General features: G+C 36.5%; 1 protein-coding gene across 2 annotated transcripts in view; it reads left to right on the forward strand.

Moving 5' to 3' along the window:
• HTT (huntingtin) overlaps nt 1–21130 on the forward strand; it is an 88313-nt gene that overhangs the window by 17414 nt on the left and 49769 nt on the right. For both annotated transcript variants that reach the window (XM_074865653.1, XM_074865654.1), the window contains 18 exons: nt 3124–3204; nt 3625–3989; nt 5810–5933; nt 6226–6344; nt 7236–7347; nt 8734–8874; nt 9560–9718; nt 9811–9908; nt 11401–11540; nt 12387–12450; nt 12864–12964; nt 14185–14331; nt 15324–15444; nt 15644–15720; nt 18250–18401; nt 18824–19026; nt 19884–20010; nt 20702–20829. In XM_074865653.1, coding sequence (XP_074721754.1) covers nt 3124–3204; nt 3625–3989; nt 5810–5933; nt 6226–6344; nt 7236–7347; nt 8734–8874; nt 9560–9718; nt 9811–9908; nt 11401–11540; nt 12387–12450; nt 12864–12964; nt 14185–14331; nt 15324–15444; nt 15644–15720; nt 18250–18401; nt 18824–19026; nt 19884–20010; nt 20702–20829 — 2459 coding nt within the window. The remainder of the gene's footprint in view (nt 1–3123; nt 3205–3624; nt 3990–5809; nt 5934–6225; nt 6345–7235; nt 7348–8733; nt 8875–9559; nt 9719–9810; nt 9909–11400; nt 11541–12386; nt 12451–12863; nt 12965–14184; nt 14332–15323; nt 15445–15643; nt 15721–18249; nt 18402–18823; nt 19027–19883; nt 20011–20701; nt 20830–21130) is intronic.

The following is a 21130-nucleotide window of genomic DNA, read 5'->3' on the forward strand; positions in this document are numbered from 1 at the left end:
AGCTTAATCACTGTAATTCTTAAAAGAATTCTGATGCGATTTCTGATACTGCAATCAAGATATTCTAAAATTATTCAAAGCAGTATAGTTCTTATTTTTGCTGTAGTTCACTGGCAAAATTATGGTGATGAATATTGATGCAATTTTCACTTTTACGGAGCACATGTAAAAATAATCTCTCTGAACAGAGCATTCTTCCTTTTGATGGTAATAATTAACCTTTAATATAACTCACAAAATAGTTAACCTTCCTGGTTTTGTTAGGCCTGTGGTTTTTTTCTTCTTTCACTAATGCACGTGTATGTTTGCATGCTTTGATATGACACTTTTTTATTTCTTTTCCCATTCTTGGTGATTAATTCTATTCATTGTGTCTTACTGTGTATATTTTCATTTCTTCAATAGGTAATTCATTTGGCAGGTTTTTAAATAATCCAGTTTGCTCTGAAGTATTCTTTTCCCACTTTGTGCATGAAAGTCCTTCATATCTAGTTACACGTTTACACTTGGCTTAAAACCAGTTGTATCAGTACTAGAGTCACTTTAGATACAGCTGTGCAACAGTTTCATTGCCTGTTTTAGGTGAGCAAAATGTTGCTACTGCAGTGGAAGTATGTGTGAGCGTAGTGCAGTCAGTGCAAGCATAGTAAGCAGAGATGTGCAACACTGAAAAGAAGAACTTTGAGGAAAAATAGTTTAAGACTAAGTAAGATCATACAAACTTTAAGGACTATTATAGCACCTCGCTTACACTTTTTCTAAATATGTCCTCCTGTCTTTGTGTGCAAGGAATCTCATCATGCTTTAAGAATATACCTAAATGAAATAGTGGTTAGAGCTGAATGAAATAGTGCTTACAGATGCAATGATAACTTCTAGTTTAGGAACAATGGAGTGAAAGCGTCTTCTGAAAGTAGATATTGCTGCAGCATTCAAAGGTGAGACAAAATGCAACAAATCAGAATAACAACGCATAACACTTTTAAATGAAAAATGATAAATCATCATTTTGATAGTTTGAATTGTTAGTATCTTCAGTGTAACTTTGAGGTGTTAATAATAGTGTAAATTCAATTAAAGTACTTGTTAAAACCCTAACCCTTCCTTCACTCAGTGGGAAAACAGGTATGAGTCATCAGCTTTTATCCTTTTTCAAGATCATGATATGAAGACTTTGTTGTCTAAAACAATGGCATAAATGAATTGGAAGAAATCTGTTGATGATTTTGTTCTTTGTACAGGTCTAATTTCAAATTGTGAGTTGTTCATTTCCTGCTGCCCTCCACTGTAGAGAGGAGGGAAAAATCAGGCCTATTCCCAGTTCCTACTTGAAGTCGTTCGGCAGTCTACTACTGTATAAAGTAATAGGCTTCTGCTGTTGGTGAAGCTTCTCTAGCTGTAATACTCCTTTGTGTGCAGGGGTGTAAAGTGAGGCTGATCTACAGAAATCTGTGACCCTAACAGAAGGACTCAGATATTCTATGTATCTTCAGTCTTGCTGCTTCAGACCAACTGTTGTTCTGAGCAGCTGGCCTATGTTGGTTTGCTTATGTTTCAGCTTCAGAAAATTATTCGCAAAAAAGGCTGAGAACTGATATTGAAATGAAAGCCTGTGTTCTGCATCTTAACTGATTATTTTTTTCCCAAATAGTAGAAAATTATCTTGCACCTTGTTTTATGTACTCATTTAAACATACAAAGCCTAATATGCCTAGCACGTGTTTTTCAGTGTCCTTCCTCTTTCACTTACTTTTAAAGGTGATCAGCTTTGGAAAGCAGAAGAATATCCTGGTTTCTTTCAGTGAAATGGTTGTAAATGTGAGAAAGAACAGAGAATATACTATCTTTCATGGTTTTTGTTGGGAACTCTTAGCAGGATTTTACTCATTCTTTTGTAGGAGTGTGTAGTTCTCAATTACTGTAATTTTACATACATGGAAATGTGGTTACTTTTCTGCCTTACTTACAGATTTGATTAGCATAAAACGTACTTGTTGGAGGAAGACAATTCCACAGTGTTACTGATATGCATGAAAATAGTTGTGATTGCGAAATTAATACAAAAGTCTGTTAATGCTTTTTTACTCCCTGGTAACTTAAATGAGAGGCAAAAGATTTCACCTAGAGTTATCAAAACATTGGTGTCTTACATGGTGAATCTTAGACTATCAGTGAAGCTTATTCGAAATGGCAAAATGGGCTTATCTCAAAGCAGTTATCATGAATCCCTCTACCTCAGCAAGTGACTTGTCAGATCCAGAATGATGGGCTCAGTAGCTCCCTCTGCACTCTGTATCCTGTCCCATTTACAGACTTTCCAGTGCAGTTGTGTCCCTGGTTGACTCCAAGGCAGTGTGCATCTGCAAGTACCTTTCTCTTTCCACTGCCTCTATTTTAAATAGGTATTATTCTGTGAGTAAGAGAACTCTGTGATGATTGTATTAGGCTATAAGTGGTTCTCATTTTTCCTACGGCAAAAGCCTCTCTGAAGATTTTTACCTTAGTAGTCCCTGCATCTTAATGGCTGTTGTCCATGGTTCATCACCCTGTCCTACTTATTTGTCTTGTGCTTCTAGTCTGTGCTGCTCTTCCCCCTAGGCATTTTCCATTCTGTTATCATTAGAGTTCCAAGCCCCACACTGCAAGTAGCCTTTGATAATTTTCATAGCCTTAAGGAGGAAGAGGTTATTTATTCTATTACTTCTGGTGCTTTAATGTCCTTCTGAGTTGAGGGCAGACATCCAGATGCCAGGTATCCAGTCCTTAGTAATAGGTCATAAACTTGATGAAATTAGTGGGTTCTTAAACATAGTCCAAAAAAAAAAAAACTAGAATGAATAAGATCATAGGTAGTTTCCTGAATGATTACACTGTTAAATGAAATTACTTAACTATGTGTTTCTTTGTCACTGCTGTCTCTTTCTCTCCTGATCAGATAGTGAGGGACTGGATATTCACTTCATTCCTTTCTCTTTTCCATCTGTTGCCTGTCATAGCTTTAAAAAATATTTGGATGAACGTTTTAAAAATAGATTTCACATTTAACTGACTTCAACTGTTCAGTATTTCAAGTTGGCTATAATTCTGGAGGACTGTAAAGGTTTTTCTTATATCACTTCTCAGGTAAAATACTTCTTGGTGAAGAAGAAGGTTTGGAGGACGATTCTGAAACCCGATCAGATGTCAGCACTGCATCGTTTGCAGGTAGCTGGCTTTTCCTTTAGCAGCGCAATCAACCTGTGTTACTATACATTACAAATCGATTCTTTTATTGCTCTATGTAAAATACAAAAGTGATGTCTTATGGTGACTAGGAGGTGGATGGGTGCTCAAAAGACATGCTAACAAAACTGAAACCATAAATACTTCTGGGTACAAAATTTACACTTACCTAATAAAGCTAACTGCATTTTTGTTTTTTTAATGGATATGCTGTCAAATTGAGCTACTGGTATAGATGGAATGGCATCTTACAGATGCTCATTTCCCTACCTGTAGTTTAACTGTTTAGTTATACACTTTTCTTAGCCTAGTTTAATATGTGGCTTAGTATGTGGTCTCCCTATCAAGAGTGAAACACAAGTTTAAAGACTTGACTGACTCATAAATGTCCATGTTTTCCAGCTTCTATGAAGGGTGAGATAACCAGTGAACTAGCTTCTTCATCAGGTGTGTCGACAACTGGGTCAGTAGGGAGTTCAGCTGCTGATCCTACTGGACATGATATCATTACTGAGCAGCCACGTTCTCAACATACGTTGCAGTCAGACTCTGTAGACCTAACAAGCTGTGATTTGACAAGTACAGCTACTGAAGGGGAAGAAGATGATGTGCTTAGTCGAAGCTCCAGCCAGATCAGTGCTGTCCAGTCAGATCCCACTATGGACTTGAATGATGGTACACAGGCTTCCTCGCCAATTAGTGACAGCTCTCAGACTACTACGGAAGGTCCGGACTCTGCTGTAACCCCTTCAGACAGTTCTGAAATTGTAAGTGTGCAACGGGCAGAGGGGGGATCCCCTTCTACTGAGGGGCCTGACATATCTCAGAGCTCTTCCATGGAGGGCCCAGACTTGGATTCATCTACTTACTCATCTTCTACTTTTTCATCCTCACTAGTAACAATGGAAAGGTCAGGAGCTCACACCTCTATTGGAGAGCTTGACCTCCTTTTAACACTTTCACTTCAGTAGTAATTAAAAACTACAAAGCTGTTAATCAGTGTGTTCACTGGGTAGGTCATATGAAGGCATTAACAAATTGTTACTCACTGGAAGAATGTCAGTATCGAAGGCTTGACATAAATAGATCTTCTTAGTAGCATATCCTTAATTTTGTATAGATATATTAATAACTGTTTTGGTGCAGGAGGACTAATGGAAGTGTTAAAGGCTGAACAGTATTTAGAATGATAGAGGAATACTTTTGGAACCTAATGCTTCACATTATCTTCTGCCTGTGCTTGTTCACTTGGCAACACAACTCATTTTGTTTTCTTTTTTATTCCATCTCAAGGTTTTTTCCTATACTGAGCAAATACTGCGTGATTTACTAACATAGCAGTTACATATCTAATAAACTCCTGAAATGTGTGTTCGATATAGCAATTTTAAGAAATTTGTCTCTTAGGCAAGTGTATTGTGAGGTTGTAATAAAAACAGCAAAAATACAATAACTGGGAGCAAGAGCAGAAAATGTAAAAAGGGGGAAACTTAGAATTTCTTACGTTCTTTTCTTCAAGCATCATCAAACTTTTGACTTAAGTTTGCTGATAGTAACTTTGGAAGAGTAATAGTCTCTTACCACTACATAAAAATGATAGATTTACAATTGTGATGAGCAGATACTCCTGCAAGCATGAGGATTCAAGAACCAAAGAAGTGATGATAATTGCTCTGTCTCTGAATTAAATGCAGGCAGTGCAGAGGCAAAAGTGAGCAGGCATTTATTGGCAAGATGTGTTTCTTGCAAAGTCTTGTCAGACTGTTGCATATGTCAGTTTGCATACTGTTTAAAAGCAGTAATTACAAGTAAAGTTATTTTTTCATATTTGACAGACGAAGTGGTTGTCCCGTTTACCCACACATGGGCATTCTAATGAACAATTTCGAGGTGGTTATAAAGTCAGGGAGTAACTGCAAAAGTATCTTGTCTTCGGATAAACTTACAATGAAATTTTTTTTTTACTTTCACTGTCTTTTATTATAATTATTTTTTTTTGTCTTTCATGGTTATTTTTCCATATACATACTGCATATATATTGCATTGGTACCAAGGGTCAAACTCCTTTCTAGAAGTGTCCGTTTTAGTAGCCTCTGGTTTAGAATGAAGGAATTAAAATATGTTTAAACTTATTTGTCCTTTTGTGTCCTACACAGTGTGTTCTCAGTTTGACTTTACATATCAAGGACAAGTGAGGTTATGGGAGAGTTTGACAGCAAGGGACAAGTTCAGTTTGTGACAGTAAAGGTGTTGGTTGTGATTTATAACTGCTGAGAGAGACAGTTGTGTTTGGGATAAGGGAGCAAGGAGAGCTGCAGGGGAGGCAATGCACCAAGTGTTTGACTCTCTTGCTGTTAATATCCAAGTTCATGGCTCAAGTGGGAGACTGTCGGATATCTAACTATGGCCTCTAATAGCTCAGTGCTGGAGGAGGGGAACTGCTTTGGGGGCTGCATGCAGCTGTACACTAATATTTATCAGGCTCATATTTGCTTTCAAATTATTTCTAGTTTACTAACCTGCATGTTTGAGATTTAATACTGCGTTAAGTTAGGTTATCTTAAGTCCTGTCCTTGCACTGTGTAGGTTTTGGAGGGTGCCGAAGGACAATATTCTGGAATGCAAATTGGGCAGCTACAGGATGAGGAAGATGAGGCTGCAAATATTCTCCAAGATGATTCATCGGAGTCTTTCAGAAATTCTTCTGTTGGTATGTTGATAAGTGGGGGGGACACACACAGATGCAGAACTGGTGACACCTTTAAGGCAAGTGTTACAGGTGTATCTGCTGTAACTTCCGAGGGACTGAAGAATCACGTAATGAATATGAAAAGCAAATAACTAGGTTGAAATGTAAAATAAGGAATATATTTCAACACTTCTAATGAATCACTTGTTTTGATCACTGCTAACTTATTTTTCATGTTTGTATAATTAAGTTCAATTAAAGTGCTTTTAATTTGCATCTGAAATGGTATTTCATGAATTGCCTTTTTCTAAAGCTCTTCAACAACCTCACCTGTTGAAAACCATGAGCCATAGTAGGCAGCCTTCTGATAGCAGTGTAGACAGATTTACATCAAAAGAAGATGCAGCAGATCCTGGTGATCACGAAAATAAGGTGAGAAGTAGTCACAGTGATCTGGTTTAAACATTAAAACAACTAGTGTGGAGGGTTTTTTTAAAAATTAGTTATGATTATGTAAATTAGTGGTAAATGTGGGTAGCCTGTATATATGGTGTACTTCATTATAGGTCAAAATAACTAAGGTTGAATAGTAACTGTTGAGTTATAGATTGAATTTCATTTAACATAAGGTGAATACACAAGTGTTGATACCTTGAATGCAATCATCAGCAAAACCATAACAGAACACAGACTGCTGAGAACCCAAACGCCTTTTGTCTGTGCATTAATAGGGTACACTGATACTTTATTATCCAAAATATCTTTGTGCTTGTTGGTAGCTGTGTAGGTAATCTCCTCAGAAGTTACTATGTCTACTCTTTGAGCCTCTCTCTCTGTGGAGAGGCTCATGCTATTCTAACCACAGATTACTGATTTCCTCTTAATGTTTTTTTGACTTTAACTTGTTTGGAGCTGGGGAAAAAGGAGTTTCATTTGTGGCAGGTAGAGTTAGATCAGCTTGGGCTACTGAGGGAAACAACTTGGGAATTAATTGCTTCTCAGAGTTTCCAAAGATGATTGGTGACAAAAAGTGTTTTGTTACACTCCTTCAGATGCAAACAGCAAGTTTAGGTAATTCAGAAAATCTACAGGATGATTGGTCTTCCTGTGATTAAAGTTAAACCAGTTCTGATACTGGATGGAGGCTTTCCAAAGGCATTACATTTTAAGGCCTTTTTTTGGCATATGTATTAAACACATTTTTTATTACAACCTTTATACATTTGGGGATGTGCATTATTTCTAATCTTGTTGTAATTAATATTTTATTTAAATTGAAGATTAATTTTTATCTACATAAAAATTGTGATTTACCTCCAATAGCCCTCCAGGGTAAAGGGAGACATAGGTCACTATACCGATGGAAATTCTGCTCCTTTAGTGCACTGCGTTAGACTTCTGTCAGCCTCTTTTCTACTCACTGGGGAGAAAGGAGGTAAGTTTCTGTTCAAGACTCATTGGTTCATTGTGTCTCTCAAGGTACAAAGTTGGAAATGTCATCAGTTTACTCTGATTTTTAATCTCACTTTATTGGAGATTTCAGGGGTCGGGTTTTTCTGTCACAGTCCGAATTTAAATGATCACACCAGAGTACCAAAAACCACTTAAAAATTTATGCCATTTTACAATGAATCCCATTTTGAACCATTGAGCATCTAAAGAAGTGTTATGGTAACTTAACCCGTAAGTCAAATACTTAAGAATTTACAAATTGTAAATGTAATTATGAGGCTTATCCGGTGGGGCCATGGTGGTTTATATATTGTGTGAAGCTGCAAAGACAATCTGATATCAGTATTTCTTTTCATCAGTGTGGGGTGCCCAGTTTGTCCACTATAAAAGTACCAATACCACAGTAAGGAAACAGTTTTCTGAGTTGCAGTTCATTCTGTGGAAACTTCTAATACCAAGTTCAGAAGAATATAGTTCTTTCAAGTACTTGTCTTAATAGTTTTACAACTGATTTTGTTTACATTGCCTAATTGTTTCAATTAAAACAAGATTTAAAGTATCTTTTAACTTTAACACTCAGCTGTGCTTGAATTCCATGTTAATTTTTTGAATGTATTTCAAACAGAGGAAGTGCTGTTGTACCCATTTGTGTTTGGGAAATGTAACTTCATGTTTTAAATGATTCAGCTGTAGTAAAGCAGAGAATTGACGTAAGGTTTTCAAAGACCTAGCTGAAATCTCAAGTTGAACTTTTTTCTCCACTTTTAACATTCTGGAGCATTTGCATAAGTTAGTGTGGCCGTTTTCTCATGTGTGCTTTCACATGTGATGGTTGAAGAGAAGCTTTCTGACAGTAAGTGATTGTTAGAGGAGGCTGTTGGGGCTCAAAGTTATTTACCTTTTCAGCATAGTAGTAAAATGTCAGTAGGGATTCTCTAGAAAGCCTTTGTGGCATACATCGCTGCTTTGATTTTTTTCACTGGAAAGTCCGTGTCACAGGCATGTGTGCATGTGTCATTTTAAATGCTTCCTTCAGTCATATATAATGTTTGTTCTTGTTGCCTTTTCTAAACTGTTATTTGTTCATGTGCTCTTCAAATGCAGAGTTCTTGGAAGGACAGTGTAGTAGCTATATTCTCAGCAATGAATGAAGCAAGTTGGAAGTCTGTGGGGTTATTATCTATTTATTTATTGGGGGGAAGCTATATATAACTGCTGCCTTTGATAAACTGGAACTACTTGCTCTGCTTTCATATTTTTTGTCCAGGCTAAGCTATTTCTATCATAGAGTTATTAATTAATTTAAAAACAAATCAGGAAGCTTTTAAATATGCCCCCCCCCCCTTTTTTTCCCCCCCCTTCTCCTCAGCTTTAGTTCCTGATAGAGATGTGAGAGTCAGTGTAAAAGCCCTGGCAGTAAGTTGTGTTGGAGCAGCCGTTGCACTTCACCCTGAGGCTTTCTTCAGCAAACTGTATAAAACACCCCTTGAAGCAATGGGAGAAGAGTATGGTATGTTGCAGTTCACATATTCTATTTTAATCATGTGCTTAGGTTTTCAAATAAGCAAGGCAGCATTTGTACTGAAAACTCTAAATCCAGTTTAGTATTTGCAAACAAATATTGCATCAATTGGAACAAACATGCTGTCTGCACTAGTAGTGAATGTAGTGAGATTTTTTTTTTGTAGTAAGAAGTTTCAGTGGACAAGCTTGTACAGCTTCTGACAAGCTGAAGCTGTTTCAGTACAACTGCTATATAGAAGTGGTTTGTTTACCTTATAAATGGTTTCTTCTAATTTCAGGCCATCTTACAGATGGTTTCTAAGCCATAGGTTCATTTTTGTGAATGCTACAATATGATCAGCAGGACCTGGAGTATTCAACTGGTTTGATATGGTTTGAACTGGCAAAGGTCGAGTGTTGTCCAAAACTCTTCTTAGATTTCCCCAGAGCATTTTGTGTACAATCGAGATAAATCATTAGTGTTTTTATATGTGATCATTGGCCTGGATGATATGAATGATCTGTAGATTACGTGCAAGGGATCTCTGAAAGGTAGAACTGAGGCAGACATATTGTGGGTATGCTGACATTGATTGTACAATAGTTGGTACCTCCACTAAAACATATTTAGGGATCAGTTAAGTCTAAGACTAGTATTTTTAAAATAAAGTAGTTGTAACTTACTTTCTTAGAGGAGCAGTATGTATCGGATATTCTGAACTACATTGACCATGGAGATCCCCAGATTAGAGGAGCTACTGCCATTCTGTGTGGAACAGTTGTCAACTCCATTCTAATAAAATCCCGCTTTGATGTGGAAAAATGGCTAATAAATGTCAGAAGCTCAACAGGTAACAATTCATTTTAAGGTTGTCTCTTTTATTTTTTGTAACATCACCAAAATTTTCTTCTGTTTCATTGCTATAAATTCTCTTTTTGTTAGGAAATCTCTTTTCCTTGGTAGACTGCATACCTCTGTTACAGAAAACCCTGAAAGATGAGTCCTCTGTTACATGCAAACTGGCTTGTACAGCTGTGAGGGTAAGCAGTAGTAGTAATTTATTTGCACTATGACAGATCATAAAGGCGTTATTCGTTGGTTGTTGTCCTGCTATGCTCAGGTGTATAAACTTGGAGCAAAAAAACACTTCTTCCCCAAAAGTTTTATTGTAGAAAACATGGATTCAGGCACAGAAATGGAGGAACAAACAGCTGGAAAATATGTTGGTTAGATTGTGTAGCAGTATAATCTAATCATGATATTTCCAGTCATAAATATACTGGTATGAGCTGTACTGTTACATTAACCAACAAGAGGATAAGTGCATTAGATAGAAAGCATATCTAGCCAAAACAGAGATGTGTGAACTGTATTTGGAGAGCAAAAATTAGATGTGAGAAATGACAAGTAAAATAGTGATTATTTTCTGAAATAATAATTTTTAAAGGTGAGGAAAGTCTCAGGAAAGTAAGTGTTTCAAATTTGGTGAAAGATCCATCAGGCAATTGTTAAAATAGAGATGAAAACTGAATTTGTGAGTGGAAAAGCAGAAGGGTGAAGGAGTGAGCTTTTTCCTGAGGAATTTTCCAAACAAGTACAACAACAAGGACAAATTGGAGGCCAAGGGAAATTAATTAATGGGGGAGACGCACAGGCTGGCTGACTGTGGTGCAGCTTATGGCTCAGTGAGGCAGAGTGTAGCTTTTGGGAAAATGAAGATAGTTAATGTATGGAAAGTATGATTTCATGTGCTAAGAGGAGGGGTCCGTGATGCAGTTGAGGGAAGGAAATCCAGTTAGTTAAATGTTGGTATCTTTTTAACCTTCTGTTCCGTGATCTTATTGTTTGTATATAGTGGTTTCATGAATCATTACACTTAGAATTATGGCTGTTCAGAAGACTTCAATAGAATTGTTCATTTCAGGCAACTTATACTAGTCAACTTTGACTTTTTCTTTCTTTCAGTATATAATGTAGCCTGACTTCATACCTTTCGGCAGAAATGTTCTAAAGCATTTTGGGTTGTTAATTCCCGAACAAGAAAGGACATTTTCCTGTAGTTAATTAAGGCATAGAAGTGTAGAGTTCTGTAACTTTTTCCAAAGATCACACATTGTGCGTATAGTTGAACAGTTATTAAAATTAGGAGGTATGACTTTTTGAAAAACTTTGGAAATCAGAAGCAGGTGTCTAAAAATACCCTGTGGAAATTGAGAGACAGCTTTTGAACAGATCAGAATACAGTGCTTGTGGTGTTTAAGCCCTGTGAATTTTAGACTTTACTCTTTGGAGGATTGTCCTCTGATCTCTGTGACTTGTGTTCCTCTTCATAGTCTAAATTCAGCAGTAGGTTTTAGCAATTCACATGGAGCTAGTGTCCTAGCCTTACTAAGTACCTTGCTCTGGTACTTTATTCTAGCTCTTCAGTAATAACTCTTCTAGTATTCCAAATAACATCTTTATGATCACTTACATACTTTGATTCAGAGAACCTCTTCTGTAATGTAACTGAAAGTTGTTTTTTCTTCTCAGCATTGCATCATGAGCTTATGTAGTAGCAGTTACAGTGAACTAGGGCTACAATTAATTGTCGATCTCCTTACACTGAAGAATAGCTCATATTGGCTAGTAAGGACGGAACTTCTGGAGACACTTGCAGAGGTAGATTTTCGGTAAGTGTATTTTTCCACATGTGTTGTAGCTGCGGTGTAAAGATGCTGTGTGTAGGAAACTGGAACCGTAATGGAGTAGTTTGTTCTGAAACATTTATGAGTTTCATAAAACTAATTCAGACCAATCATTCCTATAAGGAGTCTATGAATTCCTTTGTCAGGTTACCATTCACTTCACTACTAAGCCAAATCCTAGTAACGCTGTATAAGAGTTTCTAGTTTAGTGGTCTGTTTTATCAAGTTTTCTGTAAATCTGTGATCAGAGAGAGACCATTTAATCTGGAAACTAAATTGGATTTCGTGTCCAGTTGTGAGTGTTTTTGAAAGGAAAAAGTCCCTGACTTGTTCTCCATTATTGTCATCTCTCTTCTGTTGTTCAGTTTCTGTTCTACTGAAATGAATATGACTTTACTTCCTGTTCTTGCATTCCCTCATTCTCTACAGGTTCTTCCAAGCTGAAAGGCAAAAGATGTTTATATGAAAATTCTTCAAGTTATCCCCAGTCATACAAAATTAGACTCTTTCTGAATAGTGATATTTGGAATGTGTTACTGTCTTCTCAAAATAGTCTGATTTTTCCATGCATGGGGGAAAAAAATGAAGTTACGATCACAATGTGTAAATAATGTTTTTAACTAAAGAAAAGTAATTGTTCTGTTACACTAGCCAGATACTAGTTTAGTAAATAGCTTACCTTTTTAGAAAAGGTAGCAAAAAGTGTGTTTACTTCTTACATTTTCCCTGCAGTGATGTTTTTAAAAATAAGCAATGAGAACCCTCAGAGCACTGAAGGAAGAAATAACATTTAATGTTAACTAATGTACTGTAAATTCTGTTTTACCGTAGGCTAGTCAGCTTCTTGGAAGGAAAAACTGAGAGCTTGCACAGAGGTATTCATCATTATACTGGTGTAAGTAAATTATTCAATCAGTATATTGTGTTTCTGGATTAAGGCGCCAGCGCAGTTTCAGCATTTTGTGTTTAAAGTCTGTCATCACTGATCGTTGGTGTAAGTTTTGTATGTTTTGCATAAGTAGGCTCATTTTCTGAGGCTTGTTACAATTGGAAAGATACTTTACTACTGAGATTCAAATATCTTAGTGTTCTCTGGTGTGTGTATGGGGGGTTTTGTTGTGGGTTTTTTTAAACTTCAAAAAATTTTTGGCATTTATGTATTTAAAGAGTGTATTGGGCAATGTTAAGGTAAAGGTTGTCTTACGGACTTACATGACGGTTGAAATCTCACTTGTTAACTATCTTCTAACAATCTGGTCAAATGACAAAAATGTTCCGTGGACTTTACTGTGCTAACTTATTTTCTAGCTGCTAAAACTTCAGGAGAGAGTACTTGATAATGTTGTAATATGTCTGCTTGGAGATGAAGATCCAAGAGTGAGACATGTAGCTGCAGCTTCATTAATGAGGTATATATGGTTTTTTGTTTGTTTGTTTTTTTTTTTTTTAAAAAAAGGAGTTTAGAAAGATGTTTGCATATTATTGTGTACCTATAACTAAAATAATCCCTTAGTGTTTTTTTATATTTTTGTTTAAATGAGGGATGGGAGACAAATGCAGCTTTATGGTGCCTGGAACATGCATCATTCTGAATCATCAGGCAATTGTGCTTTGCTTCTTATTAGCATTATAACTACATTTAAATGTATTACATTCTGAGGGTCACTTTCAGTTTCAACTTCAAATTAGTTTTCTGCATGCTGAAATGATTTGTTCAGTATCCTGGCAGTAATAGATGAACTTAAAATGGTGCAGTTCTACCAAGTTAACCTAACTCCCAAACATTGTAGTTTCCACATCATTGTAAGTAGTGTATCTTAAAAATTTCATGCTCACTGATTATAGCTAATCCTGTTTAAAAAGCAGCTGTTTGCTCTAACCTACTGCAGTTACAATTGCTGTCCAGATAAATGCACCAAACAGTAAGGGTTAGTTGGTAGATTATTTATTAGAATTCAAGGACTTAGGTTTTATGTTTAAAGAACTTGGGAGTATCTAATACTGAATTCCTGGAATATATTATTGTTAGAGGAGTTGGAAAAGATCTAACTGCCCAAGAAAGCTCCTACGTGCTTGCAGAAGCCCCTTGAAACATCCAGTGTGGGCATTCATTGGGAGTACTGTCAGTGAAATTAGAAAAAATACGTACTGTAGTTTTTCACTGTTGTCTAAGTTAAAAATATTGTTGTGTTCAAGAAGACTGGATTTTATTGTATGTTTTAAATTCTGCTGCATAGAAATCAGATGGTGAAAAATTGTCCTTTTCAGGCAGAAATTAGTTTTCATTTGAGAGAGATATCCATGGGGAAAATATCTGGGGGTATGGGGAGGACACTGGGAGAGAAATACTCTAGTGTAGTGGTTGTTGTAGTGTGTATAGGTAGGTATTTCTATAAAAGAATTTTTTTTTCTAACTACCATATGGCTAGAGCAGTTTCTTTGTCCTGATGTGAGCTCCTTGATTATAATGAAGAGCAGTTGTATAAATATGAATTCAGCTTAACAATACGGATTTTAGTAACAGCTTTTATTTACAATCTGATATGTGTAATTAGTGTATGCAGCTTCCTGAACTGTATATTAAATGTATTTTAAATGTACTTTTCCTTTTTGACAATTAATCATTAAGGCTTGTTCCGAAGCTGTTTTATAACTGTGATCAAGGACAGGCTGATCCAGTTGTGGCAGTAGCAAGAGACCAAAGCAGCGTCTACCTGAAACTGCTAATGCATGAAACACAGCCTCCATCTCACTTTGCGGTGAGCACTATCACCAGGTATGTTATGTGTCTTGTCTTGCTTTAAAAGGAACGTGGACCCAAATTTCAATTCATAATTCCTAGAATCACAGTTTTAGGCTTCACAGAAACAGACTAGTGTTTAAAGAATAAGATGGTGTGTGAGTTACTAGTGATGTGCTCACACGTTGATCGTAGGGAGTTACTGTTCTGTGACAAACTTTATCTTCTCGTCATCCTGAGGTTACTCTGTTGGTCTATTAAATTGCACACATAAGTGCAGCTTTGCAAGCTAATCATATGTATACGTTATTGTTCTTCGGGTATCTTGATCAGGATTTGTAACTCTTCATACCCTGTTTAATGATTGTGGATGCAGAAGTCTGTACTGCCTGTATAGTTTAAAAGTAAATTCTAGTTTTGATAGTGTCACCTTGTTGCTGTATTTTTGCTGCCAACTACACTTTCCTAAGTCTTCTGTTTAAATATCTTATAGACAGTATGAGTTGTACATATTTATGGGCTCTCTGTTTCTAGAAGTTTGTAATACAAGGTTTTAATTATGTACCTTTTCCATACGTTACCTTGATGGTGTCACTCAAGATTTATATACTGTAGCATGGAAACAATAGAACTTTGTGGACACCGTGTTTATGTCAGGTACAAAATACTTACTTTTCTACAGCAATAATCCAAAGTTTGTGAACATGCAAAAATTTTAGATGGATTTGAGCAAAACTAAAGATTGATGTTAAATTGGTAGTGATCTCTAGAGCACCTGGTTAAGTATTGAGAGTTGGTCTACTGTTTGTTTGTTAAGAAAGGGATTTGATTTATAAACTAAATTGCTTTTGTTAGTACAGAAGCAAAAATATTAAAATATAATAAGGTGGTATTTAGAGTGTTCTCGGATTTTGTATTTTGTAAGCAGCCTGTAAAATATGTAGTAGTAATTTAAGCCATGTCACTTGTGATTGAGGTGTTTCTTTTTCTAAGTACATGGTTTAGAGGTATAAATATTTTTATTTCAGAACATACAGAGGTTACAATATGCTGCAAAGTCCAACAGATGTCACTATGGAAAACAACCTCTCAAGGGTTATTGCAGCAATCTCCCATGCATTGACAATATCCACTACAAGAGCACTTACGGTGAGTTTTCTTAGTTGGTGTAGTGGTTGACTTTTTTCCTTTCTGTCTTGCTTTATTTATTTCCTGGCTATATTTGTATCTGCAGTTTTGATACTGTGGCAATGGCAATGGTAATATATTTAATTCTCACTCTTAAGATACTTTGTAGCTAACTCTTCCAGTGATGAAAGGGGTTCAATTCTTGGTGTTAATTTTTCAGTTTGGCTGCTGTGAAGCTTTGTGTCTTCTCTCCACAACATTTCCAGTCTGCACCTGGAGCATGGGATGGCACTGTGGGTATGTTCCCTCATCTGTTATTCAAGCTTCTGAAAGTCATGTTTGCAAAACAGAAGTACACTTAGGTATCGGAAGTCCTGGTTTAGATATATGCTTATCTTGGCAGTTCTTTAAGAACTTTATACAGAAGAGTGTAACATGAGGTTGTCATGATAAGGACTTTATCATCTCTGGAACCACAGCATATTATCATAGGGACTAGCTGCAACTGCTGTAATAGAAAGATACATATGGTCAGCATCTATCAAAATAAGTAATAGGAGAAAATTTTCCATGCTTCGAAAGAATGTGTATGTTCTTGATATTGTGCTTGTAGTATCTCTTTAAATCAGAACATCATTATTTTCACCTTGATCTCGTGTTTATGTTGAAAAACAGTGGTTAAAGGAAGCTGGTTCGTAATTGCTTTAATAATGATAAAATTGTTAGATGCATTTAAACTGTTCCCGTTTGGCACCCTGAATGGGAATAGCAAATGAGATATCTATAATAATTGTTATGTGGGTAATATATGATTGTCCCAAAGTACTTACATTCTGAAGAGTTTCTTCAGAATGTCAGAAGAGTTTCTTCAGAATGTCACTGCAGCTCTAAAGCTTTGATCCTACCTCTGATTATCAATGTGCTGTACATGGGAGCTGTAAAACTAACTACTAGCTACCAGTATGTGCATGTGTGGAGCTGTTCGGTTTTTAAATAGATTTAACATAATTTGTGTTGATTTTCTTCATTGCTGTCATTATGTGTCTACTCTTATTTTACTTTTCTGGTATCCTGAAACCCTATTGCACAGTTGTATCTTATTTTAAAACCAAAACAAACCCCAAAAACACAAGAACAACAACAAAAAATCAACCCTTGCCTAGCTGCTTTTTTTGTTGGCATGCTCTTTCTTCCCTCGCTGGCTGTAAGTGTGAAATGTTCTGTGCATGCATTCTGTAAGATGTCTTTTTTAGCTGTAGGTCCAGTTTTAACTAATGAAGTAAATTAGGGTATGAGCAGTACTTGGCTGGAAAATAAAAGCAATGCAGAATTGCACCAATGTCTTCTGCTCTACCCAGCTTAAAAAATGCTATTTTTAAGATGCATCTAATAATCGTCAGTGATCCAATGCCATAGCCTTTGCCCTTTCCTCTAATACCTTCTTTAGAAATTTTTGGCCTATGTTCATACTAATTTTGATTGTAGCTTTATTTTTGTGGAATGATGTGAACATTTATCATTCTGGGTAATAAGAATATAACAACATGAGAACTTTGCCAAAATTCTTTTCTCTCTTAAGTATTGTAGTTCTTATGATTAAAAAGCTATTGGAACTGCTGCATTCCAAATCTGTACAACTCAACATGGATTAATTCATGGGTATCTTAACTGTATGTAAAGTAAACATCTGCATATGAAAATACTTTTTTTTTTTAAATCAAAGGCACTGTAATTACCTTTGTAGCTTTGTCAAACTAATAGCTATACTTAGTGTAAATTTTATTTTCTGAAATTGCTCTAGTTGTATTGGACCAGAGTGGCTACATTAGAAGATTTTTTTAATTAAAAAAAATCCTGAAGAAATCCCTTTATTTGTAGGTTGCATAAAGTCTTTCCCTGAAATAAAGTTAGTAGTGTTATGCAAGTCACAGAATCACAGAATCATTCAGGTTGGAAAAGACCCTTGGGATCATCGAGTCCAACCATCAGCCCTACTCTACAAAGTTCTCCCCTACACCATATCCCCCAACATCTCATCTAAACGACCCTTACACACATCCAGGGATGGTGACTCCACCCCCTCCCTGGGCAGCCTATTCCACTGTGTGATCACTCTTTCTGTGAAATTTTTTTTCCTAATGTCCAGTCTGAACCTCCCCTGTTGCAGTTTAAAGCCATTCCCTCTTGTTCTGTCACTAATTACCTGTGAGAAGAGACCAGCACCAACTTCTCTACAATGTCCTTATCCTGTGTGTAATTCACATAGTATTCTGACAAACATCTTTTGGTAATCTTTGCTTGCTCTTTTTGAAACTTGAGTTGTGTGGGGAAAATCTGATTTTAAAATTATTGTAAAGGAAAATATGGAATGCAGCAGCAAATTAAGAGTCTTGGATAGAGTCTACCCATAAATCTTTACAATTGCTTAATTCTTGTCACTTTCAAACAATATCTTGTTACATTGCAATACTACAGCTTATGTCTCCCATCTCTATCTTGCATATGTGCAAGACTTTTAACTGGAGATAGTTCAGGACCATACTGGTTAGCAATGAAACATAGAATTCTTCAGTTTATCAGTAGATGTCACTAGCAGCTTTGATATTTGCTATTTTAAAAAAAGAAAAGTAACAGGTCTTCAAGAAGACTGTCAGGTATCTGCTGCAAATTGTCTTTTTAAGTACTGCTTGAATGTTAAATGTGTATTTCTGTAGTACTGATTTTTTAATTTAGATTAGCAATCTATTTGACTGTTAATTTTCTTAAGACTTTCAACTTACCAAAAGGGGGGAAAAAAGTCATGACATTCCAAAATTAAACTTCCAGTGTTTCCCAGCCAAGTCCTTCAGATGAAGCTCAGAAGGGCTGCACCATTGGAATGGCTGGCATGGTCCTGTCTCTCCTTTCATCAGCATGGTTCCCCCTGGACCTCTCTGCACATCAGGATGCTTTGATTTTGACTGGAAACTTGCTTGCAGGTAAGGCAGAACAAAAAAAGTGTGATTGTCCTGATATTTTTTCCATTAGCATCAGAGGCCTGTATCTCACCCTATTGTGATTGCACACAATGAAATACTTGCAAGATTGAGCAAAAGAAATAAAGCAGGAACTTCTTGCACCCAGGAGGTTTGAAGAGATACTGCCTTCAGGTTGCAAATTTCCTCTAGCTGCCAAAATGAATGTGCAGTATGCTTAGCACAGACTGGGTAAAAAGAATTAACATTTATTAGTTGGTTAAAATTATGCACCTACTGCTGGTTTTGAAAATATAGGCTCTCTCTTTCTGTTTGAATTTCTGTTCGTATAGAGATGATCACCATATATGTCTCTACAATTTTCTGATACTTAATTCCAAGTTTATATCTTCTTTTTTCTTTACATAATGTGATTCCTATTGCAGCAAGTGCTCCCAAGTGCTTAAAGAATCCCTGGAGTGCTGAAGAAGATTCAAATCAAGGTGCTGCAAAGCAGGAGGAACCCTGGCCGGCTCTGGCAGATCGAACTCTTGTTACTTTAGTAGAACAGCTCTTTTCTCATCTGCTGAAGGTCATTAATATTTGTGCACATGTAATGGACGATGTTGCTCCTGGCCCAGCAGTAAAGGTATGTATTAAAAATAAATAAATAAAATTGTGTGAATTAAATACTGCTGTGATACAGACGTCTTCAAGGCTCCACATTTTAGAGTTGATACAGGTAACTAATACCTTCATAATATGACTCCACTATGGGTAGGAAAGCAAGTTACATGAAAAGAACATGCATATCATTCTTCTACATAACAGGTTTCTCTTTAGTTCTGCAGTGCTTGTAATATTACCGTAAATATTGAACCTTTTATTCCTGGTGACTTCACTTGAAATATTAATTCAGTGAGGAGTGTATATAGTAAATGGAGTATTGGATTGCATACTCTGCCAAACATCTGTTGAATTTGGGGTTGGTTGGCTGGCTGTAATGCACTCAGCTCCTTTTGGGGCTAAAAATAGCTCTTCTATCTTTTGAATATCCTGCAAAATATTTTGACTTCTGAAACGGCCCATATGAGTTACTTCTGGGTTTGGGTGTTTGTCTTTTGTTTTTTTGAGGCATCTACATTTTGAGACTGATTAGTGACTGTAAGGCAATGTTATTAGGATTAGTAATTTCTTCATATTTTAAAAATGTGAGAATATCTTTTTGACACTCCTTTGTCTGGAATCAAAAGAAACCTTAGTTATTGAGCTCTAATTCCATCTCACTGGCTTATGCTGAAGTTGAGAAGGAAATTAGGGAATGTATTAAACTTCTTCCTTTTCACCCAGGAAACTTATGTCTTGAACCTGAGAGTTGAGTCATTTTTATTTAACTGACAGTCAAATAAAGGGGAGTTTAAACAAGAGGTGAATATGCTTGTATTTGTGTAGAAGACAAAAAGCTACTTGTGCATACAAAATTAATAACGCTTCTTTTAATTCTAGGCAGCATTACCTTCTCTCACAAACCCACCTTCTCTTAGTCCAATTCGAAGGAAGGGGAAAGAGAGGGAGTCTGTTGAACAGTCATCTGTGCCAATGAGCCCTAAAAAGGGTGGTGAAACGAGTCCAGGTAGGCACACTTACTCCTATTAACCCTCCCACCTACCATTCCCACCTAAGTATGGTTATGGCATAGAGAGAAGAAATAAAACTGAGTAACTTGTTTTCTGAATTTTTAGTTCAAAAGGCTGGCAGACCTACTGTCAGAAGTTCTTTTCAGTACTGCATTGCAGGAAAGGCAGCTGTGGGTGGGGGCGGCTTTGCTGTTTTGGTTTTTATGAAAATTGACTGTACTTTTCAGAAGCAAGGTACTTCCTTTACCTCACTGTTTTTCTGAATCTACTCAGCTATTGACTAAAATTAAGAAGTAGTTTTTGTGTGTTTTTTGCTTAAAAGAAGTTTGAAATTTGCTTTGCAACTTTTGGCAGGAGTAACTTACCTTGCTCTTGGAAACAAGATTCTGAATCTTGAAGACTTTTCTTCTTAGTAATGAATGAAGGAAATGGGTGTTAATTCTGTTTAGTAAATTGTACTTGCACTTCAATAATAAGCCCTCTGGGTTAATTTCTCTTACCTCAGAGGGCTAGTTTCCTGGAATGCTAGTTCATTTTCTAGTTGTACTGCATGTGTTTTTGCAGTTTAAAATATGAATGCGGATAGAAAAAATTCATGCTGTCTAATTCAAGTATGGTATATTGAGTATGTACGTCATGAGCACCCTAGAAAAAGTATGTTGTGCTAATCTGTGATATACTTTTAAGCTACTAGGCAAACTGATGCTCCTGGGCCTGTTCCAACAAGTAAATCTTCTTCAGTAGGAAGCTTTTATCATCTTCCATCATATCTGAAGTTATACGATGTCTTGAAGGCAACCCATGCTAATTATAAGGTACTACACGATATCGTTGGATTGAATTAGAATGTGGTTGTGCAATCACTTTGTCTTTCTTTTAAGCATGGCTCTGCTTGTATCGAGACTCACTTGTTTGCCTGTGTAACAGTTTATCCACACAAAAAAACCCCACTTAAAAATCACAGCCACCGCCAATAAAAACAACAAAACAAAACCCCCTGTTAGGCATTGTCACCCTATTGCTTGTTTCTCTGCTATCACTAAAGCTGGCACCAAATGACCCTTTGCTGGCTTGGTAGTGCTGAATGGATCCCAATGTCTGTTCTTTCAGCAGTTT

The sequence above is a fragment of the Strix uralensis genome, chromosome 4, assembly GCF_047716275.1.
Source record: "Strix uralensis isolate ZFMK-TIS-50842 chromosome 4, bStrUra1, whole genome shotgun sequence".
NCBI classification, from domain to species: Eukaryota; Metazoa; Chordata; class Aves; order Strigiformes; family Strigidae; genus Strix; species Strix uralensis.